Source organism: Chrysemys picta, chromosome 10 (assembly GCF_011386835.1).
Source record: "Chrysemys picta bellii isolate R12L10 chromosome 10, ASM1138683v2, whole genome shotgun sequence".
NCBI lineage: Eukaryota > Metazoa > Chordata > Testudines > Emydidae > Chrysemys > Chrysemys picta.
In genome coordinates this window covers 48,038,504-48,064,576 of record NC_088800.1, presented here as the reverse complement: position 1 = coordinate 48,064,576, position 26,073 = coordinate 48,038,504, and the positions used below count along the sequence as shown (strand labels likewise).

The 26,073-nt window shown below is 49.3% G+C and overlaps 3 protein-coding genes across 19 annotated transcripts in view; 1 reads left to right on the top strand and 2 right to left on the bottom strand.

Annotated features, from left to right (window-relative positions):
• LOC135974000 (uncharacterized) overlaps positions 1-5,312 on the bottom strand; it is a 59,238-nt gene extending 53,926 nt beyond the window's left edge. Inside the window, exon 1 of the mRNA XM_065559730.1 lies at positions 3,600-5,312. Within this exon, the coding sequence (XP_065415802.1) occupies positions 3,652-4,935 (1,284 nt within the window). The 5' untranslated portion in view covers positions 4,936-5,312 and the 3' untranslated portion in view covers positions 3,600-3,651. The remainder of the gene's footprint in view (positions 1-3,599) is intronic.
• CCDC33 (coiled-coil domain containing 33) overlaps positions 1-26,073 on the bottom strand; it is a 323,029-nt gene that overhangs the window by 51,062 nt on the left and 245,894 nt on the right. The gene's annotated exons all lie outside the window — the stretch shown is intronic.
• On the top strand, positions 456-2,996 carry LOC135974001 (uncharacterized). The gene is made up of 2 exons (XM_065559731.1): positions 456-1,432; positions 2,427-2,996. Exons 1-2 carry the CDS (start codon positions 856-858, stop codon positions 2,900-2,902), a joined length of 1,053 nt encoding a protein of 350 aa, XP_065415803.1. The 5' UTR covers positions 456-855; the 3' UTR covers positions 2,903-2,996.

Genomic DNA, 26,073 nt, shown 5'->3' with positions numbered 1-26,073 from the left:
TGGGGCGATGATCAATGTCATAAGTGCATTGACCTGGGAATTCCCTCCTCTCTGGCACCCTCTGGATGAAGAGGGCTGCCCTGATCTCATCACAAGAGAAGGATTCAGCTGCAACAGGGGGCAGAGGATCCCAAGGGGCCCACTCACATGAGGCCACTCCCTACTGTCCCCTTTCTGAGCAAGGACTGGCAGCAATGGGAGAGGTTGGCACTGTGTGGGGAGGCATCCCCACAGCTCTGCCAATGCACCTCAGTCCTGACCTGCAGCCCCCCTGCTAGGCCAGCTCTAGGCTCTCCATTCACCACCATCCTGACTTGTAACCCCCCTGCTAGGCCAGCTCTGTCCCTTTCCCTCCCCTTGCTCCCCAGCTCTGCTAATGCACCTCAGTCCTGACCTGGGCAACACATCCTGCTCTTCCAGTCCTGGATACTGCAAATATCTGCCCATGCATCTCTCTCAGGCCTGGTCTACACTAGGCGTTTATGTCGAAGTTAGCGCCGTTAAATCGAATTAACCCTGCACCCGTCCACACTGCGATGCTATTTAGTTCGACATAGAGGTCTCTTTAATTCGACTTCTGTACTCCTCCCCGACGAGGGGAGTAGCGCTAAATTCGACATGGCCATGTCGAATTAGGCTAGGTGTGGATGGAAATCGACGCTAATAGCTCCGGGAGCTATCCCACAGTGCACCACTCTGTTGACGCTCTGGACAGCAGTGCGAGCTCGGATGCTCTGACCAGCCACACAGGAAAAGCCCCGGGAAAATTTGAATTTGAATTCCTTTTCCTGTCTGGCCAGTTTGAATCTCATTTCCTGTCTGGACATCGTGGCGAGCACAGCAGCACTGGCAACGATGCAGAGCTCTCCAGCAGTGATGGCCATGCAGTCTGGGAATAGAAAGAGAGCCCCAGCATGGACTGATCGTGAAGTCTTGGATCTCATCGCTGTGTGGGGCGATGAGTCCGTGCTTTCCGAGCTGCGATCCAAAAGAAGGAATGCAAAGATCTACGAGAAGATCTCTAAAGACATGGCAGAGAGAGGATACAGCCGGGATGCAACGCAGTGCCGCGTGAAAATCAAGGAGCTGAGACAAGGCTACCAGAAGACCAAAGAGGCAAACGGACGCTCCGGATCCCATCCCCAGACATCCCGTTTCTACGAGGCACTGCATTCCATCCTCGGTGCTGCCGCCACCACTACCCCACCAGTGACCGTGGACTCTGAGGATGGGATACTGTCCACGGCCGGTTCCTCAGACATGTTAGGGGACGGGGAAGATGAGGAAGGAGATGAGGAGGGCGAGGCAGTTGGCAGCTCTCACAACGCTGATTTCCCCGACAGCCAGGATCTCTTCATCACCCTTACAGAGATCCCCTACGAAGCGTCCCCAGCCATTACCCCGGACACAGAATCTGGTGAAGGATCAGCCAGTAAGTGTTGTAAACATCTAAACATTTATTTTTAACAAAACAGGAATATTAACAATTAAAAGAATGGGTTGTTCATGATTAGTGTGCCCTAGGCGCTTAACGGTTTAGTAAGGGGCAGTGCAAGTTTTGAAAAGAAATCTAGCAATGTCCGGTTTTCAGTGATTGTCCTGCACAAGCCGCTCTACTGTGTATTCCCTGCTACTGCAGCTACAGTAAAATGCGGTCTATATGTGCGGGGATAGAGCAGTAATCCTCCTGGGACATCTCGATGAAGCTCTCCTGGAGGTAACTTGAAAGCCGTTGCATGAGGTTCTTGGGGAGAGCGGCCTTATTGGGTCCTCCGAAGTACGACACGTTGCCGCGCCACGAGATTATCAGGTACTCGGGGATCATTGCTCTGCACAGCAGGGCGGCATACGGCCCTGGTCTTTGGAGGCTTTCCCGGAGCATTCTCTCTTTGTCGCTCTCGGAGATCCTCATCAGGGTGATGTCGGCCATGGTGACCTGCTTTTAATTAGGTAGGGGAATGTTAGTGTTGGGACTGCTTTCCCGTTCCTTTACAGAACTGTCACCGCTGGTTTGCAGCCACGCGGTGGAGGCGGGAGAGGGGCAGCCGAAAGGGATCATTCCCGGGGACAGCCGCGAGGGGGTGGGACAGGGGCAGAGTTCCCGCTTGCCGGATTGCTGGCAGCAGGGACTGACATTGATTTAAATGTGAAATGAGGCCAGTGGTAATATAAAAGTTTTAAACTGCCACAAGTGTACGGCTTACCATGTCTGCCTGCAACAGAAATTCCGTTGTGCTGCCTCGCTTCTCAAATGTGCTGTTCAAGACCCCAGGCACAGAATGCGAAGGCCGAGAATTCGACCTTGTGCTGAGTGCGCATGTGAAAGGTGCTGTGCATGGTCTTGTTCACAGAGAAAGACTATGTTCTTTGTTCACAACTACATTTATCTTTCAGAGGAATTCACTCCCTTTTTCCCATTTCCACAGCCCCGTCTGCGACTGTCTCACAACCTAGCCTGGAATCACACTCCCAGAGGCTAGCGCGGATTAGGCGTAGGAAGAAGAGGACACGGGAGGACATGTTCTCTGAGCTTATGGCCTCTTCCCAAGCCCAGGCAGCACAGCAGACCCAGTGGCGGGAGAACTTGACCCGAATGCACCAAGCCAACATGGATCGGGAGGAGAGGTGGCGGCAGGAAGACCAGCAGGCGACTCAAACGCTGCTTGGACTACTGAGGGAGCAAACGGACACGCTCCGGCGCCTTGTGGATGTTCTGCAGGAACGGAGGCAGGAGGACAGAGCCCCGCTGCAGTCCATCTCTAACCGCCCTCCCCCGCCACCAAGTCCCATACCCACCTCACCCAAAGTGCAAAGAAGGAGAGGCGGCAGAGTCCCTGCTAACTCTCACTCCACCCCTGCAGAGAGCTCTAGTAGCAGAAGGCTCTCATTTCCCAAAATTTGAAAAGTTCTTTCCTTCCCGCCTGACACAAGCCCACGTCCAAGTTTCACCTCCCAATGCCATGTGTAGTTGATAATAAAAAATTCGTTTCTGTTAACTACTGTTTCAATCATGTTCTTTTGGAGGAGGAGGGGAAAGGGGGTTGGAAATTGGACAGGACAGTCTCCTTTGGCAGGGTACATAGTCGGGGGCAGGCACAGCAGCAGGGCACATACACAGTGCAGTGATGCAGTGACTAGTTGCCCCGGTTAGTCTGGGAGGTTGTTTTGATGTAATGTTGGGGGGGGTGGGTTGCTCTGTGACTTTGTGGCGGGGGAGGGCAGTTACAGATCTTAAGCGCCGGTCCTTAGACAGGATCACAGAGCCACACTGCATGGGATCTGTAACCGTCCTCCCCCTGCCACAAAGTCAAATAGACCTCCCATACACACAGTCCCGATCAGGAGGGGTGACAGGCTCCGTTGAAACAAGCATCCCACCGCAGCGGAGCCTGTCAATCCTTGAGTTTAGAAGCTGCATTCGCATCACAACACTAGACCCGCCCCGCACCACAGTCTGCGTCCCAGTTTTAAAAAATTCCCGCTAAAACAGTATTAAAGAAAACGGTGTGCTTTAACAAAGTAGAACTATTTTTATTTCGACACGTGTGTTGGAAGGGGGGTGAAGGGGGTATGTAACTGGATAGGATAGTCAACATTACCTGGGTAAAGAAACGGGGGCAGGTTTAGCTTCTCAGTACACAAACTATAAAATCACAGGTTACCCTGCTCACTCAGGAACTTTGCTTTCAAAGCCTCCCGGATGCACAGCGCTTCCCGCTGGTCTCTTCTAATCGCCCGGCTGTCTGGCTGTGAGTAATCACCAGCCAGGCTATTTTCCTCAACCTCCCACCCCGCCATAAAGGTCTCCCCCTTGCTCTCACAGAGATTGTGGAGCACACAGCAAGCTGCTATAACAATGGGGATATTGGTTTCGCTGAGATCACAGCGAGTCAGTAAGCTTCTCCATCTCCCCTTGAGACGGCCAAAAGCACACTCCACCACCATTCTGCACTTGCTCAGCCGGTAGTTGAAGAGTTCTTTTTCAGTGTCCAGGGCGCCAGTATAGGGCTTCATGAGCCAGGGCATTAGCGGGTAGGCTGGGTCCCCGAGGATGACTATAGGCATCTCCACATCCCCAACAGTTATTTTGTGGTCCGGGAAGTAAATACCTTGTTGCAGCCGTCTAAACAGACCAGAGTTCCTGAAAACACGAGCGTCATGAACCTTGCCCGGCCATCCCACGTAGATGTTGGTAAAACGTCCCCTGTGGTCCACCAGTGCTTGCAGCACCATGGAAAAGTATCCCTTTCGGTTAATGTACTGGGTGGCCTGGTGGTCCGGTGCCAGGATAGGGATGTGAGTTCCATCTATGGCCCCACCGCAGTTTGGGAATCCCATCGCTGCGAAGCCATCTATGATCGCCTCCACGTTTCCCAGGGTCACTACCTTTGGCAGCAGTACATCAACGATTGCCTTCGCTACTTGCATCACAACAACCCCCACGGTAGATTTGCCCACCCCAAACTGGTTCGCGACTGACCGGTAGCTGTCTGGCGTTGCAAGCTTCCACAGGGCTATGGCCACTCGCTTCTGTACACTCAGTGCAGCTCGCAACCGGGTGTCACTGCGCTTCAGGGCAGGGGACAGCAACTCACAAAGTTCCAGGAAAGTTCCCTTCCGCATGCGAAAGTTTCGCAGCCACTGGGATTCATCCCAGACCTGCAGCACTATGCGGTCCCACCACTCAGTGCTTGTCTCCCGTGCCCAGAATCGCCGTTCCACGGCATCAACATGACCCATTGCCACTGTGATGTCCTCGGCGCTGGGTCGCCTGCTTTCTGACAGGTCTGTGCTACTCTCAGACTTCAGGACATCACCGCGGTGCCGTAGCCTCCTTGCCTGACTTTTCTGCATCTGCCTCAGGGAAACCTTTATGATAAGCTGCGAGACGTTGAGAGCAGCCACAACTGCAGCGATGGTCGCAGCGGGCTCCATGCTCGGAGTACAGTGGCGTCCGCGCTGTCAATGACTGGAAAAGCGCGCGAACTGTTTTCCCGCCGGCGCTTTCAGGGAGGGAGGGCGGGAGTGATGGACGGATGACGACAGTTTCCCAAAAGCACCCTCGACTCATTTTGTTACCCAGAAGGCATTGCCGGCTACACCCAGAATTCCAATGGGCAGAGGGGACTGCGGGAACTGTGGGATAGCTGACCACAGTGCACCGCTTCGAATGTCGACGCTATCACCGTTAGTGTGGACGCACAAAGTCGAATTACTGTCCTTAGTGTGGACACACACGTTCGACTTTGCAATATCGATTACAAAAATTCGATGCAAGTAAAATCGAACTACTCTCGTAGTGTAGACAAGGCCTCAAACTGCAGCATGCCCAGCTATTCCAGTCCAGCAACATCAATACTCCTCTCCCAAGTTCTGCAAGTTCTCTACTATCTCAGTTCGAGGATTCACACCATTTATATTACTGTGGATAAAAGTCTATTAGGAAGTGAGGTTGAAAACGTACAACTTGTTTCACCTGTGAACAAAGATGCATTTAAATCCATCTCCAGGCTGCATATTAGACTAGGATGCTACAGAATCCCCTCAATAATAAACCCTTCCTTCACAGTAATATCAAAGCAAGCTCCCTCATTGTTATGAAGATGATAGGCACAGATTTGCATATCTGATAATTTTTTTATTAATTATTAAGGGGGGAGGGATAGCTCAGTGGTTTGAGCATTGGCCTGCTAAACCCAGGGTTGTGAGTTCAATCATTGAGGGGGCCACTTAGGGATCTGGGGCAAAAAAAATCAGTACTTGGTCCTGCTAGTGAAGGCAGAGGGCTGGACTCGATGACTTTTCAAGGTCCCTTCCAGTTCTAGGAGATAGGATATCTCCATTTAAAAAAAAAATTGCTGCAGCAGCTTAGAATGATCAGAAGAAAAAAAATCTCCCTTTTCCCCCTCTCTTTCTGTGTAAATACTCAGGAAAGCACCAGAGGACAATTAGTCTCTCAACTGCTTTTTCAACCTAGTTATCTAGGGCGCAAGTCAGTGGGAGCTTTGGATAAGGCTCTTACTAATATTTCCTAGTAGCATTACCACAGGGCATAGGAGCCCCAGTCCTGGACTAGTCCTCTGGCAAGGAGTTCCACAGGTTGACTGTGCATTGTGTGAAGAAATACTTCCTTTCATTTGTTTTAAACCTGCTACCTATTAATTTCATTTGGTGACCCCTAGTTCTTGTGTTATGAGAAGGAGTAAACAACAGTTCCTTATCTACTTTCTCTACACCAGTCATGACTTTATAGACCTCAATCATATCTCCCCTTAGCCGTCTCTTTTCCAAGCTGAAAAGTCACAGTCTTATTAATCTCTCCTCATACGGAAGCCATTCCATACCCCTAATAATTTTTGTTGCCCTTTTCTGAACCTTTTCCAATTCCAATACATCTTTTTTGAGATGGGGCAATCACATCTGCACACAGTATTCAAGATGTGGGCATACCATGAACTTATATAGAGGCAACATGATATTTTCTGTCCTATTATCTATCCCTTTCTTAATGATTCCCAGCATTCTGTTCACTTTTTTGACTGCTGCAGCACATTGAGTGGATGTTTTCAGAGAACTATCCACAAGAACTCCAAGATCTCTTTCTTGAGTGGTAACAGCTACTTTAGACCCAATCATTTTATATGTATAGTTGGGATTATGTTTTCCAATGTGCCTTACTTTGCATTTATCAACATTAAATTTCATCTCCAATTTTGTTGCTCAGTTGACCAGTTTTGAAAGATCCTTTTGTAGCTCTTTGCAGTCTGCCTGGGTCTTAACTATCTTTAGTAATTTTGTATCATCTGCAAATTTTGCCACCTCACTGTTTATCCCTTTTTCCAGATCATTTATGAATATGTTGAATAGGACTGGTCCCAGAACAGACCCCTGGGGGACACCACTATTTACCTCTCTCCATTCTGAAAACCAACCTCGATCATTCAGTGGCCCCACTGGTTGTTTAGTAGGCTTCCTGCTTCTGATGTACTTTAAAAAAAAACTGGTATTACTTTTTGAGTTTTTGGCTAACTGTTCCTCAAATTCTTTTTTGGCCTTCCTAATTATATTTTTACAGATCCTGTGCTCCACTTAGGACTAGATCAAGAATTGCCTCTCCTCTGGTGGGTTCCAGGACCAGCTGCTCCAAAAGCAGTCATTTAAGGTGTTAAGAAACTTTATCTCTGCATCCCGTCCTGAGGTGACATGTATCCAGTCAAGATGGGGATAATTGAAATCCCCTTATTGAGCTGTTTATTTTAATATCTTCTCTAATCTCCCTGAGCATTTCACAGTCACTATCACCATCCTAGTCAGGTGGTTGGTAATATATCCCTACTGCTATATTCTTATTATTAGAGCATGGAATTTCTATTCATAGAGATTCTATGGTACAGTTTGATTCAATTACCTATAACATATTATATGGATATATGAATCACAATGTATAATTTGTATGTATATCTATCACCCAACATCATGGCCCAATTGGAGTGAGCAGTGACAGCTTGATAATGAATGAGAGGTGGGGCCTGACTGTGAAGGGCCTTGAAAGTGAACACAAGTAGCTTACAATTGGTGTGATAGAGAAGGGGGAGCCAGGGGTGGGATTCAAAGAAAGGGGTGACATGGTCAAAGTGACAGGCCAGGAAAATGAGCTTGGCAGCAGCCTTCTGAATAAATATAAGCAGGGCAAAATTGGATTTGTCAAGGCCAGAGAAGTGGATGCTGCAGAATCGAGACATGGGATGATGTGAGCTTGGACAAGAGTTTTAGCTGCATGGATGAACTGGAAAGACCGTATCTTAGAGCTGTTATACAAAAAGAATCTGCAAGATTTAGCCACAACCTGGATGTAAGGACCCTGAGAGAGGTCCGGATTGAAGGTGAGGAGATGTCAGAGAGACAGGACAAGATTTCAGTTTGGGCAGAAGGAGACAGGTCTGGAGCAGAGAGTAAGATCTGGGAAAAAGAAGAACAGGAGTACTTGATGCTTATATGCATCCGAAGAAGTGGGCTGTAGTCCACGAAAGCTTATGCTCTAATAAATTTGTTAGTCTCTAAGGTGCCACAAGTACTCCTGTTCTTCTTTTTGCGGATACAGACTAACACGGCTGCTACTCTGAAACCTAAGATCTGGGAGTCACCAACATAGTTAATCTCTGTGTGTGCCTCCGCTTCCCCATTTGTAATAATATCTACCTCTCATATGGTGCTTTGCAGCAGTAGCTCTCAAAGCACTTTACAAAGGAGGGCAGCATCAGATTCCCATTTTACAGATGGGGAAACTAAGGCACTGAGCGATGATGTGATTTGCCCAAGGTCACCCAGCAGGCCAGTGAGAGAGCAGGAACAGAACTCAGCTCTCCTGAGTCCTAGTCCAGTGTGGATTCTCCACCTCTTGAGGCCTTCAAAATCAAGACTGGAAGCCTTTCTGGAAGAGATACTTTAGCCAATCCCAAGTTCTTGGGTTCAGTACAGGAGAAGCTGGATGTGATCTCTGGCCTGTGCTATCCAGGAGGTCAGACTAGAGGATCTAATGGGCCCAGCTGGCTGTAAAATCTGAATATGGGGATAACACTTCACTGATTCTCATGTGATGACATCATTAGGGAGCTTGAGGTGATCAGATGATGAGGGGACACATGGAGATAGAGGTAGCTCCTCAGGGTCCCATTTTGTCTATTCTCCCTCCCCCCCCCCACCCCGAGAAACAAACAGCCACTAACCCGTAATGAAGGAGTAATGTGATCCCTGGCTCTTTTGATAACAGAGCCGATCAACACTTTTCCATCAGCATATTCCTCTGGTGAAAAGTGACTTTTTCACAAAATGAACATTTTCAGAGAAAATTTTAATGTTGGTTGAAATTTTCTGGTTTTGCCATGAAAAACGGAAAGACAAAAATATTGAGTTTTCAAAAACTGAATTTTTTTAAAACCCAAACCAGTTTTTAGAAAATCCCAAAATATTTTGGCTTTTTTCATGGAAAAAATGAAAAAAAATTGTGGAAAATTTTGAAAAAACAAAACAAAACAGAATATTTGAAATTTCTCACAAGCAAGAATGGGCAATTTTGAGCAGCTCTAACACAGAGCCCATCTCTAGCCACACACAAACACTGCACGCCACCTGCCTTCTCCCCTTTCTTTCCGCCCAGTGTGTCAGCTGGTCTAAGGCTGCAATTAACCACCCTTTTATCTGATTAAACCAGGTTTGAACTCTCATTTCCCACACATTGTAATCTACAGCCCTGATTACATTTCAGCAGCGGGCTGTGACAGGAAAGGGAAAAAAATGTGCTGAAGGGGGTATATTAGCCAAAGCATTACTATTCAGTTTGAGAGTTAATTGGATTGTATTGAAAAGCATTTAATCTGAGCTGAGTTCGATTTAATAGAGACACTGTGTCCATGCTCCCCCGCATCTGGCCAGTGATTTTGGGGAACACGGATTGCCATTGTCATTCTGCTTCAGTCCCAGCTGCCGTTTGCTGATATCATATTTAATAAGGAAATAAAAGCTTCCAGATTACACTGGTAAACTCCCTGAACCGACAAGCTCTCCGCAGAGTACGCTGGCTTCTCTGTGTCTTACTCCTCTGTCTGTTCCGCCAAGATAAGGCTCAGAAAGCAGCTATTCCAGCCAGCAAAGAACACGATTCTCCCATTTAGTTTTTATGTCACTGCTGCTTTATATCCCTCCCATTTCATTTGAAATGGCTAAGAACATTGGGGTGCCTTGAAAGTTGTCAGAATGACTTTCCTGTAGCCTCTGACTGGGTGAGCTCAAAGATTTGTTATTGGCAAACAAATCATCTTCGTCTCAAAGACATGGATCTCTGACAAAAATTATAAAGGAACAATAACAATGAAACCCATCCCCCCACAGAGAAAAAAAGTCTCCTGGCTTTTTGCATGATGTCAGCCCGAACCAGCACTGATTATGGAGATTCTGCTAACTTTTCTCCCTCACTCCACAAACTACTTATTCCATAAAAACAACAAGGAGTACTTGTGGCACCTTAGAGACTAACAAATTTATTTGGGTATAAGCTTTCGTGGGCTAAAACCCACTTCATCAGATACATGGAGTGGAAATACAGTAGAAAGATATATATACAGAGTACATGAAAAGATGGGGGTTGCCTTACCAATTCTAATGAGACAAATCAATTAAAGTGGGCTATTATCAGCAGGAAGAAACAGATTGACAGAGCCAGAAGAGTACCCAGAAGTCACCTAATACAGAACAGGCCCTAGTCAGGTGTTGGACTAGATGATCTCCTGAGATCCCTTCCAACCCTGATATTCTATGATTCTAACAATGAAAGTAACAGAATGCCACTAGCCGTCACCTTCAGCCCCCAACTAAAACCTCTCCAGCGCATCATCAAGGATCTACAACCTATCCTGAAGGACGATCCCTCACTCTCACAAATCTTGGGAGACAGGCCAGTCGTCGCTTACAGACAGCCCCCCAACCTAAAGCAAATACTCACCAGCAACCATACACCACACAACAAAAACACTAACCCAGGAACCTATCCTTGCAACAAACCCCGTTGCCGACTCTATCCACATATCTATTCAAGGGACACCATCATGGGGCCTAATCACATCAGCCATACCATCAGGGACTCGTTCACCTGCACATCTACCAATGTGATATATGCCATCATGTGCCAGCAATGCCCCCCGTCATGTACATTGGCCAAATTGGACAGTCTCTACGCAAAAGAATAAATGGACACAAATCAGACGTCAAGAATTATAACATTCGAAAACCAGTTGGAGAACACTTCAACCTCCCTGGACACTCAATTACAGACTTAAAAGTGACAATTCTTCAATGAAAAACCTTGAGATGTATGCCTTCCATAATGCCTTCCATATGAGGATCTCAAAGCACTTTACAGACAGTAATAAACTCCCTTGGGAGGTAGGAAAGTACTATACCCATTTTGCAGATAGGGAAACAAAGGCACAGAGAAGATATGTCATCAGCCCAAGGTCATGCAGGGTATGTCTACTGTGACAGGGTCAGGCCAGATGGATACAGGAAAGTGTTAGAAAGCAGATATATTAGTCCCAGATTAAGTATATCCCTTTTCCCTGGGTAAGGTAACAGGGGCAGTTCCAGAACAAGCAGGAACGTGCTGGAACCAATTAAGGCAGGTAGGCTAATTAGGACTCCTGGAGCCAATTAAGAAGAAACTGCTAGAATCAATTAGGACAGGCTGGCTAATCGGGGCACCCGAGTTTAAAAAGGACCTCACTTCAGTTTGTAGCGTGCCTGCGAGGAGCTGAGAGTGGGAAGGCGTATTGCTGGAGGACTGAGGAGTACAAGCATTATCAGACACCAGGAGAAAGGTCCTATGGGGAGGATAAAGAAGGTGTTGGGAGGAGGCCATGGGGAAGTAGCCCAGGGAGTTGTAGCTGTCGCACAGCTGTTCCAGGAGGCACTCTAGACAGCTGCATCCACAGGCTGGAACCCGGAGTAGAGGGTGGGCCTGGGTTCCCCCCCAAACCTCCCTACTCCTGATCAGACACAGGAGGAATTGACCTGGACAGTGGGTTCTACCAGAGGGGAAGATCTCTGGGCTGTTCCCTGACCCACATGGTGAATCTCTGAGGCGAACAAATCCGCCAATAAGCGCAGGACCCACCAAGATAGAGGAGGAACTTTGTCACACTACATAGAAACTAGATACCCAGAGCTGGCCCATGCCAACTGACTCGGGTGGGAGCCTGACCTCTGGGACCTTTCCACTGCACAGTGTCCTAAAGCCTAAGATCCAGCCAGAGCCCAGAGGTCTACACAGCAATGAAACAGCCCGAGTCAGCTGGCATGGGCCAGTGGTGGGTTTTTCTTTGCTGTGTAGACATACCCTCAGTGAATCAGTGGTAGAGTCAGGAATGGGAAACACAGATCAACTGACTGCCAGTCCTGTGCTTTAGCCACAAGGGCACCTTTATTAATTAACTGAGTAATGAATCTCTCTCACTTACCTAGAATTCCAATCGCTACCGTAAGTAGGCTCATCACTGAAGTATCTGAGCCTGGGAGGCCTTTCCCTTCCCTTTGGAGTAAATGGCCATCAATCCGTGAACCTGGCCTGCTGACATGCTGGCTTGGGCCCTGATCCTGCAGTGGCTCTGTGCAGGCATAAGAGTTCATCTACACATATCTAACTGCAGGCTTGGGGCCATGATGGCTTTACTCTGAGCTGTGAAGCTTTCAGATCCAGTAGGCTAAACTCTGATCTCTGTTTTACTTGTGTAAATTCACAGTAACTCTGGATTTACACCAATGTAACTAACAGATAAGAATCTGGAGTGCCATTGGCATGGAAGAGAGAGGGACATCCAGTGGTTAGAACAGGGGACAGAGAGCTAGGGATCTCTGTCACTGACCAGCTGTATGAGTTTGGGCAAGACACTTAATCTCTCTGTATCACAATTTCCCCTTCTGTGAGCTCCCAGTCACAGGAGTGGTGTATGTCTTGTCAATTAGTGCTTGCACGGTGCTTTGATCTTAGAATGAGAGGCACAGCAGGTGTCCAAAACGCTGTGATTAACAAGGACACCTTCCCCACTCCCCCATACAGGAGGGCCCATCAACATTTTGCCATTATGGAAGATCAGTTTTGCCAGCCACAAGTGTTCAAAAATCGTGAGTTCAGCACTAAAAAAAAAAAAAAAAAATCCTTGAGACTGACTTCAAGAGTCATGAGACTGGCTTAAACATCATCATCTTTGTGTGAGAGCCTTCAAGGGGGTCACATTTTCAAGCTTTTCTCTGCTAGAAATCTTCTTTTAAAAGGAAAACCAACAATCACATGACTCCAGGAGTTGAAGCTTTAAGAAAAAACAACTATTGCAAGACTTGCAATAGCCTTGGGCTAGCTGGCGATAAGGCAGTACTGAAAGCACCAGCGTAATTACTCAAAGGTCCAGCTAGCAGAACACATAGCTCCATTTTGAGACCTCTATACTGGATCTCAATGACTTAATGTCCAAAAGTTGTTAATTGCATTTCAGAATTTAGGCCTATACTTTCAAAGAGCTCACTAAGCATTTGGCTCTCCCAGCATTTGGGAAATCATTGCCCAAAGAGGTATAAAAATCCACTGTCCCCTCCCATCATCCAATTTACAGGCATGTAATGATCTCCCCACCCCCACACACCGCAGGCAATTTATTGATGGCTCTGTGTCCGTATATTTTAAATGTTTGCTTATTTATGGATTTTATTTACTGACAAAACTCCCTCCTCCATTCAATCAGAGAGTGTGAATCAGTCGATAAAACGACTGCATTCAGCAGCACTGATGTCACAGCGCTACCCTGGCTAATGAACTGAAAATGTGCGACATCTCACCCCCTAGCCATTCAATTTACTTCCACCATGCCAACCAGCCTCAGCCTGTTCTAGCTGTGGAGAGGGCGGCTGTGGCTCAGCTGATCCACCCTGCTTGGCTGATTCTCCTAATCAGCTCAAAATAATTTGGGCTTGTTCATTAAAATGGAAAAACAACAGACACCAACAAGGCTCATTTGCTGGTTAATTAGCACTAGAAAAGGTCATCTTGGCTCACAAAGTTACTAATAAAGCCAGGATTTAGTACCTCGATATAACGCTGTCCTCGGGAGCCAAAAAATCTTACCGCATTATAGGTGAAACCGCGTTATATCGAACTTGCTTTGATCCGCCAGGTTCGAGGTGTATTAAGTGTCTAAGGCTATGTCTACACTGCACTTTCCTTGTTAAAACTTTTGTTGATCAGGGGTGTGAAAAAACAACAACACATCCCTGACCAACAAAAGTTTTAGCGACGAAAAGTGCCAATGTGGACAGTGCTTTGTCAGTGGGAGACACTCTCCTGCCGACAAAGCTACCGCCCCTGTTGGGGATGGATTTGTTTTGTCAGTAGGAGACCTCTCTCCTGCTGACAAAGATCAGCTACACTGCATACTTTACATCGGCACTGCTTTACCGGCACAGCTGTGCCACTGTAAGGTGCACAGTGTAGACATAACCTAATTCAATGAGGTTTAGCAATGCCCCAGAGCCTTCAATGGACCTGCAGTCATATCTGCCTGGCACTGGCACTGTACAGGGCAATGCTTGGATGGAGCCTTTATTACAGGGCTTGATCCTTAGCAGCTGATAGAACCGATTGCCCCTCCAATGAATTTGTCAGGTGTTGAGGGCTCAGTCGCTCCAGCACCCTGCAGGGTCAAACCCACTATGTGTCTTTGGGGGTTCAAACTGTCAGGAGGTACCTAGAGGTTGAAGATATTCATAGAATCATAGGAGATTAGGGAAGAGACCTCAGGAGGTCATCTAGTCCAACCCCCTGCTCAAAGTAGGACCAGCCCCAACTAAATCATCCAGCCAGGGCTTTGTCAAGCTGGGCCTTACAAACATCTCAGGATGGAGATTCCACCACCTCCCTAGGTAACACATTCCAGTGCTTCACCACCCTCCTAGTGAAATAGTTTTTTCTAATATCCAACCTAGACCTCTCCCACTGCAACTTGAGACCATTGCTCCTTGTTCTGTCATCTGCCACTACTGAGAACAGCCGAGCTCCATCCTCTTCGGAACCCCCCTTCAGGTAGTTGAATGCTGCTATCAAATCCACCCTCACTCTTCTCTTCTGCAGACTAAATAAGCCCAGCTCCCTCAGGCTCTCCTCATAAGTCATGTGCCCCAGACCCCTAATCATTTTCATTGCCCTCTGGTGGACTCTCTCCAATTTGTCCACATCCTTTCTGTAGTGTGGGGTCCACAGTTCTCCAGATGTGGCCTTACCAGTGCTGAATAGAAGGGAATAATCACTTCCCTCGATCTACTGGCAACACTCCTAGTAATGCAGCCCAATATGCTATTAGCCTTCTTGGCAACAAGGGCACACTGTTGACTCATATCCAGCTTCTCGTCCACTGTAATCCCCAGGTCATTTTCTGCAGAACTGCCACTTAGCCAGTTGGTCCCCAGCCTGTAGCAGTGCCTGGGATTCTTCCATCCTAAGTGGAGGACTCTGCACTTGTCCCTGTTGAACCTCATCAGATTTCTTTTGGCCCAATCCTCCAATTTGTCTAGGTCACTATGGACTCTATCCCTACCCTCCAGCATATCTACTTCTCCCCCCAGTTTAATGTCATCCACGAACTTGCTGAGGGTGCAATCCATCCCATTATCCAGATCATAATGAAGATGTTGAACAAAATTGGCCCTAAGACCGACCCCTGGGGCACTCCACTTGATACTGGCTGCCAACTAGACATCGAGCCGTTGATCACTACCCGTTGAGCCCGACGATCTAGCCAGCTTTCTATTCAGCTACTGCACTGCACAAACTGTGCCATCCTGCATATGTGTTTCCTGGAGGGGCCTCACCTGAACTCAAAGGAGAATTCAATCTCCATGGACTGTTCTCTTTGACCCTTCCGTGGATGCTGCCAACAAGGGGACCAACTGTGGCAGGGTGTTTGTAATATGGGTGCCTGGAAGCTGGACTGAAAACCACCCAACGCATTGCTCACGTGCCCCTGAATGACCCAAAGAAAGTAAAATTTTTGGGATTAAATCCACTGAAGTCAATGACAAAACTGCCATGATTTCCCCACTGATGTTTACGGAGGACAAGGCATTGCTCATTCTTCCCTATGGTTCCCCCTCCCCGCTCAGCCAGTAAGCAATCCAGGACAGATCCTCAGCTGGGGCAAATGGGTGCAGCACCACTGACTTCAGTGGAATTTCATCCATTGACACCAGCCACAGAGAATCTAGCCCTCCCGCTTGACTTCTCCTCTGCTCCTGAAGAGGCCGACCCCTAGAGCAGCCAAGGCACCTAACTCCATCATTCTAGAGTAAGAGCCACAGATACTGTCATGACACCACTGACAAGAGCTAGTACTGCAGTGTGTTCTAGTGGATAGAGCTCTGGTCTAGGACTCAGACCTGGCTTCTATTGTCAGCTCTGCTCCTTGCCTGCCGAGTGACCTTGAGCAAGTCACTTTGCCACTCTATGCCTCAATTTCCCCACTTGTAAAATGAGGATGATGATGCTGACTGTATTTAAAAAGATGATGAGATCTACTGATTAAAAATATTACAAGAGCTAGGTGTGATTAATACTGTACAGCTAGCAGTGCCATGCTGAATACTGTGACAAAGTTCCTCCTCTATCTTGGTGGGTCCTGCGCTTATTGGCGGATTTTCTTACCTCAGAGATTCACCATGTGGGTTGGGGAACAGCCCAGAGACCTTCCCCTCTGGAAGAACCCACAGTCCAGGTCAATTGGGAGGTTTGGGGGGAACCCGGGCCCGCCCTCTACTCCGGGTTCCAGCCCAGGGCCCTGTGGACTGCAGCTGTCTATAGTGCCTCCTGTAACAGCTGCATGACAGCTACAACTCCCTGGGCTACTTCCCCATGGCCTCCTCCAAACACCTTCCTTATTCTCACCACAGGACCTTCCTCCTGGTGTCTGATAATGCTTGTGCTCCTCAGTCCTCCAGCAGCACACCCTCTGACTCTCAGCTCCTTGCGCCTCTTGCTCCCAGCTCCTCACACTCGTACCACAAACTGAAGTGAGCTCCTTTTTAAAACCCAGGTGCCCTGATTAGCCTGCCTTAATTGATTCTAGCAGCTTCTTCTTAATTGGCTCCAGGTGTTCTAATTAGCCTGCCTGCCTTAACTGGTTCTAGCAGGTTCCTGATTACTCTAGTGCAGCCCCTTCTCTGGTCACTCAGGGAACAGAAAACTACTCATCCAGTGACCAGTATATTTGCCCTCTACTAGACTCCTGTACCCCACTGGTCTGGGTCTGTCACATATCCCTCCCCGCGCTCAATGCCAAAGGGTTGGGCAGCTTGGGACGCCAGACAGTGCACACGTGACAAGCCATTGGCGTTGCCATGACGGCTCCCTGCTCTGTGTTGCACACGGAACTGGAAAGGTTGGAGGGATAAGAACCATCTGGTCACCCTTGTGTTCTTCTCCTTGTTCTGCTGCATCCATTGAAGAGGGGCATGGTCGGTCACGAGGACAAATCTGCGCCTGAGCAGGTAGTAGCGCAATGTTTCCATGGCCCATTTTACAGCGAGGCATTCTCTCTCCACCAGTGCATATTTTTGTTCCCTTGGAAGGAGTTTCCGACTGAGGTATAGAATTGAGTGTTCCTCCTCCCCATCTGTGATAGAACGGCCCCCAATCCTACTTCCGATGCATCTGCCTGCAGGATAAACTCCTTGGTGAAATCAGGGGCTATCAGAATGGGGTTACTGCAGGGAGCAGTCCGTAGGTCTGTGAATGCTTGCTCTGCTGCATCAGACAATCTCACCAGATCAGGTCCACGGGCTTTCACTAGGACTGTCAGGGGGCTTGCCCTTGTGGCAAAGTGGGGGATAAATCATCAGTAATACCCCACCACACCTAGGAACGCCCGGACTTGTTTCTTGCGACTTGGTTGGGGTCAATTTTGGATGGCCTCTAACTTGTTCACTTGGAGTTTTACCAGACCTTTTCCACAATGTAGCCAAGATATTTGGCCTCTGTAAACCCTACAGTGCACTTGGTAGGGTTTGCTGTAAGGCCAGCTCGCCTGAAGATATAGAGGACTGCCTCCACCTTCTCCAGGTGGGTTTCCCAGTCTGGGGTATGAATGACCACATCGTCCAAGTAGGCAGCAGCATAACTGTTATGCGGGCGTAATAGCTTGTCCATGAGGCGCTGGAAGGTATCTGGGGCCCCTTGTAGTCCAAAAGGGAGGACAGTATATTGAAAAAGACCCTCTGGTGTAGAGAATGCAGTCTTTTCCTTTGCGTCTTCCACAAGAGGAATCTGCCAGTACCCCTTTGTCAAGTCTAGGGTAGTCAAGTACCGGGCATTACCCAGACGGTCCACTAGCTCATCTATGCGAGGTATGGGGTACGCGTCGAACTGGGATACTTCGTTTAGTTGCCGGAAGTCATTGCAAATCTTGTGGTGCCATCAGGTTTGGGCACCAGCACGATTGGGCTGGAACACTGACTGTGGGATTCTTCGATGATCCCCAACTCCAGCATTTTTTTTACTTCTGCTTTTATTTCCTCCCTTTTTGCTGCTGGCACCCGATAGGGCCTCATTGTTACTCTGGCCCCAGAGTTCGTGACGATGTGGTGATATGTCTCGGTTGTTCAACCCGGTTTTGTCGAGAACACATCTTGGTTCTGGAAGATCATCTCAGACACCTCATTCTTCTGGTCTGGTGTTAAATCGGGAGACACTCTCACCTGTTTGGAAGGCTTGTTTTCCTGGGTTAGGTCTTTTTGGACCGTTGTGCATGCCTCTTGTGCATGCCAGGGTTTCAGAAGGTTAACGTGATAAATCTGTTCTTGTTTTCTGCGTCCTGGCTGCCGCACCTTGTAGGTTACTTCCCCCACGGGTTCAGCCACCTCATAGGGCCCCTGCCATTGGGCCAGAAGCTTGCTTTCTGCTGTGGGTACCAACACCATAACCCGATCCCCTGGTTGGAACTGTCACACTTTTGCCTGGTGGTTGTAATGGGTTCGCTGGGCCTCCTGTGCCTTCTCCAAATGTTCCCGTACAATAGGGGTAACCCGGGCTATCCGGTCTCGCATCTGCATTACATGCTCTATTATATTTCTCCCCTCATTGGGTTCTTCTTCCCAGATCTCTTTGGCAATATCTAGTATGCCACGGGGGTGACACCCATATAATAACTCAAAGGGGGAAAACCCAGTTGAGGCCTGTGGTACCTCCTGGATAGCGAACATAAGGTAGGCTAGTAGGGTGTCCCAATCCTTTCCGTCCCGACTTACCACCTTCTTTATCATAGCCTTGAGGGTTCTGTTAAACCTTTCTACCAACCCATCAGTCTGCGGATGGTAGACCGAAGTTCTCAGGGTATGTATATGGAGCAGCGTACAGAGGTCCTTCATTAGCTTTGACATAAATGGGGTTCCTTGATCAGTTAATATCTCCTTCAGTAGCCCCATTCGGGCAAAGATCCCCACCAGCTCTTTGGCTATAGTTTTAGAGGCCGTGTTCCGCAGGGGGACGGCTTCTAGGTAGCGAGTAGCATAGTCCAAAACAAGTATATATTGGTGGCCCTGAGCCATCTTCTCCAGGGGTCCCACTAGGTCCATGGCTATTCGCTCGAAGGGGACCTCTATGATGGGAAGGGGTACTAAAGGTGCCCTCAAGTGGGGACAGGGACTGTGCAGCTGACACTCCGGGCAGGAGGCACAGTACCTCCGCACTTCTTCATGTACTCCGGGCCAGAAGAACCGTCGTAGGACTCGTGCCAGGGTCTTCTCTACCCCCAAATGCCCCCCAAAAAGATGACTATAAGCAAGACTTAATACAGCATTCTGGTGTTTTTGAGGTACTGGGATCTGCTGTACCTTCTGCCCCTGTACTGGTGCAACCTGGTATAAGAGATCCTTCTTCATTATGAAGTAGGGTCCTGGTCCCTGGGTTTTTCCTTCCACGGGGACCCCATCTATTTCAGTCACCTCCTTCCTAATGTTGTCATACCTTGGGTCTTCTGCCTGGTCCCGTCCAAAATTTCCTCTCCCGGGGCTGATCTGCCCAAGATCTAGGGGCCCAGGCTCTGTTGCCTCTACTGGTTCAGAAGCATTAGGGTGGGGGTCAGACTCAGGTGCGTCTCCCTCCTGCGTGGCCTCCTTTTCAGCTGCGTGGGTCTGCCTACCTACAAGAGGGACCCTCTGGCTTTGGGTCAGTATTCGGGTTCCCAAGGCCTTAGCTGCCCTTCTTTCCCTTTTTGTCTTTTTACCCTGTCTGGGAGTGGAGAACAAATCTGGGGATATTTTAGAGAAGATTGGGGGTTGACAGTCTGCTGTGGATGCCTCACCAATTTTAGGGTCCCCATCTTTCTCCAATCCCGCTATTGGGAGTAAGTTTCCAAACCCTGGGAAGTCCCTCCCTATGAGCACCGGGTATGGGAGTTTAGGGACTACACCTGCTGCTACCTCAGTAGTGTTCCCTTGGATCTCGATTTTTACTGGGATGGTGGGGTAGTAACTAACTGTCCCATGGACACATGTTATCCCCATACGTTTAGCCTGCAGCAGCTGACTATGTTTCACGAGCTTCCCTGAGATAAGCGTGATAGCACTGCCCGAATCAACCAGTGCCGTGGTCCCTACCCCATTTAGTTTCACTGGTCTGGTATACATATGTGGGGTTAGTGAGACCCCCACAAGGTGGATTAGGGAGCATGGATCTGCCCAGTTCCCCGAGTTACACTGCATAGGCTCCTCAGCATTGGGACACTGTGCAGCTATGTGTCTCCAATCCCCGCAGGCATAACATCTGTATGGAGCCCTAGGCGTTCCCCGGTCTCTTGGTTTGGGCAGTCTAATGTCACAATCCTCTTCTCCCTCAGTGCTCCGACTCTTTGTGGCCTCTGATGGGCCTTCAGGCTTTATCTTTTTCCACCTGGGCCCTCCTGGTGGCCCAGTCACCCGAACTTTAGGGCTTGGTGCTGCTAGTTTAACCCGGGGTGCCTCTTCCTTAACTGGTCGGGTCAGCTCCCTCGCTGTCCTTCGCCTCTCTACCAGGGCGACAACCTCATCATAGGTGGAGGGTTCGTTCTGGCTTACCCAGGCACGAAGGTCTGGTGGTAGTCCCCTCATGTATCGGTCGATGATCAGAACTGTAGTATCTCTTCCGGACTCCAGGACTCTGTTTGCAACCACTTTTGTGCGAGATGGATGAGGTCATACAATTGGGACCGCGGGGTTTTGTCTTCTTGGTACCTCCAACAGTGATACTGCTGGGCCCGCACTGCTGTCGTTACCCCAGATCTGGCCAGGATCTCTGCTTTCAGGCCCCTTCTGGGCCTTCCCACACAGGAATGGGGCAAGGATGCCAGACCACTGATCTCGAGGCCAGGCCTCCCGTAGGGCTGTCCTCTCAAAGGCCAGAAGGTATGCCTCTACATCATCCTCCCATGTCATTTTCTGCAGCCAATGGCTGGCCCGTATGAGCCGCGTCCCATCATGGCCGCGATTCAGCTCTGTAAGGGACTTTACCTGGTTTACCAGTTCCCGCAACATAGCTCGGTCTTGAGCAGCCTGGTCCATCAGCAGGTGATTAGTCTCTTGCTGTAGCCGCACTGCCTCCTGTTGGGCGGCTGCCTGGACACGGGTAGCCTCCTGCTGGGCCATTGTGGCTTGTATCAGTGCCCGCACTACGTCATCCATTGTGGTGAAAAAAAAATAAACCCTCTCCTTTTTTTTTTTTTTAAATCACCCTCCTTCTTCCGCCGCACTGTGCACCCCAAGATCCCACTCTTGACACCAGTGTGACAAAGTTCCTCCTCTATCTTGGTGGGTCCTGTGCTTATTGGCGGATTTTCTTACCTCAGAGATTCACCATGTGGGTTGGGGAACAGCCCAGAGACCTTCCCCTCTGGAAGAACCCACAGTCCAGGTCAATTGGGAGGTTTGGGGGGAACCCGGGCCCGCCCTCTACTCCAGATTCCAGCCCAGGGCTCTGTGGACTGCAGCTGTCTATAGTGCCTCCTGTAACAGCTGCATGACAGCTACAACTCCCTGGGCTACTTCCCCATGGCCTCCTCCAAACACCTTCCTTATTCTCAACACAGGACCCTCCTCCTGGTGTCTGATAACGCTTGTGCTCCTCAGTCCTCCAGCAGCACACCCTCTGACTCTCAGCTCCTTGCGCCTCTTGCTCCCAGCTCCTCACACTCGCAGCACAAACTGAAGTGAGCTCCTTTTTAAAACCCAGGTGCCCTGATTAGCCTGCCTTAATTGATTCTAGCAGCTTCTTCTTAATTGGCTCCAGGTGTCCTAATTAGCCTGCCTGCCTTAACTGGTTCTAGCAGGTTCCTGATTACTCTAGTGCAGCCCCTTCTCTGGTCACTCAGGGAACAGAAAACTACTCATCCAGTGACCAGTATATTTGCCCTCTACCAGACTCCTGTACCCCACTGGTCTGGGTCTGTCACAATACATAAAGAGTGAAGTATCATTAAGAAGCACCGAGGATCATGGGAGGTCTGATTCAGTGTTGAACAAGAAGAATGATTATGTTTACATGTCACCTTTCATTCCATAGCACACCATCAGCTGCGGATGAACTGTACCCTCCCATGTGTAAAGTTACTAGGCTAGCTGGGCAGCTCAGGGCACGGCTCTCCAACCTCAGTCCTGCCCATGTTCTGAGATCCACAGGGAAATCCTTAGGATCTTAGGGCACCTGTGCAGCTCCCCAGGCTCCTCTTGTCCCCCAAGGGCAGCAGGTCTCCCTCAGTGCCAGGCTATCATGGTATTCTCTTGCAGTGTAGGTGCCAAGGGTTTGATCCTGCGGGCCTCTCTCATGGGAATTGTTTTGCTGAAGTGGGACGTCTTCAGGAGAGTCCAGCTCACTGATGCTGGTAACATGAAGGCAGATATCTGCTGAAGAGCTGCTCAGGGCAGCGCATTAACTCCGTATCTGAAGCCATGGAGTAGGGTCCATATGTGTCTCCACTCTGCACCCCCACTGTCTGTGAGATCCTGCTTGAAACAGCCACAAGCCATCCCCTGAATGTTGCTGCTCCCAGGTTTCTCTCCTTGGCCATCTCTGTGGATCTGTGTCCAAGAAAATAAGTCCCCACTTCCCCCCAGGAAGCAGTATCTCACTCTGGTTTGAGTTCTGTCCTCTCAGCCCCTTCTCACTGCCCTTGCCTGGGAGCCTCTCTCCAAAGTGACACTTCAATAGGGAACCAACAAAAGACGCCTGAAAATTGCAACTCGTCAATAACTAGCCTTCAGGCAGACACGTCCTGGGTGATATTAATGGGATTAGGACTGTAATGCAAAGCACTTCAAGAGCCATATCTGATGGTGCTATTTACTGCCATGAAATGCATCAGCTCCTATTGTCTGCTCAGCAAGTGCCTCTCGGTAAGGAACAATGCCCTAATTTCATTTAACTGCCCTGGACACAAAGAGGGGACTATTTCCATCCTTAAAAAGAAGAGGAATAATGTGGAGCAGAAGGTGGTAAAATCATGTCAAAAGCCCATCAGACATGGAAATGGAAAGGGTATGTTGTATTTGAGCACAACCCCATGAATCTGCCATGCATTTTTGTTTCCTTCCTCATAGATGCTTTCTGTTCACACCCAGCTCTCCCCTGCATTAATCTGGTAAGGTTCCCAGTCCTGTATTTGGCCCAGGATGTGGTCATCACTTAGAAAGCTGCAGAGGGATTTACAGGCCCTGCAAAAGTGGACAGGATGAGGCCAAATTCATCCCTGATGCAAAAACTTATTGATTTAATTTATTGAAAGGACAGTTCAGAAAAGAACTACAAGAATGATTCAAGATCTGGAAAACCTGTCATACAGTGAGAGACCAATTGCTGATGCTAGAGTAGTGATTTGATCATGTTCTACAAGTGCCTATGTGGAAAGAGATATCTGATAGCAGATGGCTTTTTAATTTAGCAGAAAAAGGAGTAATGAGAGCTAAGGTTTAGAAGCTGAAGTGGACAAAGTCAGATGAGATATAAGGCACCATGTTTTAAGGGTGATAGTAATTAGCTGTCAGACCAGTTCACTTGGGGGTGTGGTAGATTTTCCATCACGTGCAGTCTTTAAGTCAAGAATGGATCCTTCCTAGAAGAGAACCTGTAGCTCAAACAGAAGAGATGGGCTTGATGCAGAAATTATTAGGTTAGGTTCTTTGGCCTGTGATATGGATTCATAGGCTAAGGCCAGAAGAGACCATTATGATGAGCTAGTCTCACCTGTCCCCCACCCCTCAAGGACATAGGTTTTAGAATTTCTCCCAGAAGCTGGATTAAAACATGTCTGCTAGAAAGAGATCTAATATCGTTCTAAAGACTCCAAGCCATGTTGAGTCCATCACCATCCCTGTAAGGTGCTCCCATGCTTAAAGACTCTGTCTCCAAGAAAATGCAACTTATTTCAAAGTTTAATTTGTTTAACTTTGACTCCTAGCCCTTGGATCTTTTTATGTCTTGGTCTGCAAAAATGAAAGGCCCCCCACTCTTAGGTGAGAGTAGATGATCACCACGGTCCCTTCCAAATTTAGGAATCTACGATTTCAGGGGAGTTGCACTGTGATGAGGTATACTCACCCCGCACTGGACAGGAAGGGGTTAACTCTTCCTTGGTGGCTGAGGAAGCCATGCCCCCACGACCCTACTGGGCATGCTCCAGATGCAGTGGCTCTATAAAGGCAGGCAGCCCAGTTCAGTTGGGGCTGACCGCTGGAGGGGAAGGATGTAGCCTACAGGCTCTCACCGGGGAGCAGCTACCAACCCACTCTGCAGAAGCCCAAAGTGCTGAACCCCCAACCGATGCTCAGATGCCCACTGATACCCAGAAGGAGGCGAAGATGCTGGGAACAGCCCCAGCCAAGCAACCCAAAGATGTCCCAACTACTGCCACCAGAACCATGGTAGGAAGTAGCCCAGTCGGGGACTAGCCAGAGTCCCAGATATAGGCAGCGTGTTGCGGTTGGATCCCCGCTGACCTCAGTGGTGGAACCCTCTGCCATTAATAGAGCCCTGGGCTGGGACCTGGTGGAGTAGGAAGGGCCCAGGTCCCCCTACCCTAGGCTGCCATCCTCCCCCAGGGGATGGCCCGCCTACTCCGCAGCCCAAGCACTCCTCATTGACTCTGGCCGCTAGGCCTGCCTACCCTGTGGCCCGGGGGACTCCTCAGTGACTTCAGCCAGTAGGCCCAGGTACCCTGCAAACCAGGGAACCACCATTGACTCTGGCCACTAGGCCTTGACCCCGCAAACCAGAGATTTGCCACTGACTAGGACCCTTAGGCCTTATTGTCGGACAATTTTATCAGTGGAAGTCTATCGAGCATCCTACCCTGAAGAAATGGGTGCTTGAGGGACAGGGTGTACTCACCCCGCACTGGACGGGACTCCCACCCCGTCACATGTGGTGGAGAATGTGGGCAGCAATCGAGACCTGCTGAAAGGTCTGCATTGCGAAGCTCAGTAGGGTAGGAGTATGTGTCTTCCCGCTACTGGTAGACATACCATACTGCCTGAAGACTATCTGGTCTCAGGATGGAATAGGATAAGGTTTTGAAATGGCTCCTGGAGAGTCAGCAACAGCAGTTGCAGCAAATCACCAACCAACAACAACATATGATGCACGAACTCGTGCCTCAACAGCAAGTCCAGCAGGAGAGGCTTGTGCAGCAGATGGCAACTTTATTCTGGGTGGGAAGCCCTCTCTCCGCTGTCCCCCATGAACTTGGCTCTGGCTCCCTCCCACCTAGCCTCCCGCAGCGGCTCACTAAGATGGGGTCTGGGGATGACCCTGAGGCTTTTTTAGTAACATTCGAGCGAGTGACAACTGCTGGGCCACACTTATAGCCCCATACTTGATGGGACCAGCCCAGTCGGCTTATTGCAAACTCAACACGATGGAAGCCCTAGAGTACGAGAAAGTGAAGGTAGCCATCCTGGGCCAGACCGGCACTGGCCCAGAGACATACTGGCAGCGCTTCCGCTGAGAGCGGTACCCATCAGAGGCTAGACCATGAGAGGTGGCTCAGCGTCTGAGGGATTATGCCTGCCGGTGGCTGGATCCAGACAAGCAGTCTGGGGCCCAGGTTGTGGAAACCGTGATCCCTGAGCAATTCACCCAGATCCTCCCAGCCGGGGGTAAAGAATCGGTGCGACACCACCGACCCACGATGCTTTTAGACACAGTAGGACTGATGGAAGACTACTTGGTGGCTGAAAGTGGGGAGCCGCGACATCGGAAGCCTTGAGTCTGGGGGAAGGGATAGGCCAGCCAGGGGAGCCTGCACTGGATTAAACCCAGAGGACCCCGGTGCTCCTCTGAGACACCTGTCAACCCTCCAGGCATGGCACGGAGGTCAGCTACCCCTCATGTCTCCTCCAGATGGGACAAAGGCCCCCGTGCCAGGACAGGATCAACGAAGGTGGACTCCCCGCCTAGGGAGACCAGAGATCATTGTTATGAGTGTGGCCAGCAGGGGCATTTCTGATGGGATTGCCCCAACATGG

Bases quoted from the DNA above. Each gene is read 5' to 3' on its own strand.
- LOC135974001 (XM_065559731.1), top strand. From the start codon at position 856: ATGCAGAGCTCTCCAGCAGTGATGGCCATGCAGTCTGGGAATAGAAAG. The intron at 1,433-2,426 runs GTAAGTGTTGTA...CCATTTCCACAG, and splicing joins ATCTGGTGAAGGATCAGCCA to CCCCGTCTGCGACTGTCTCA.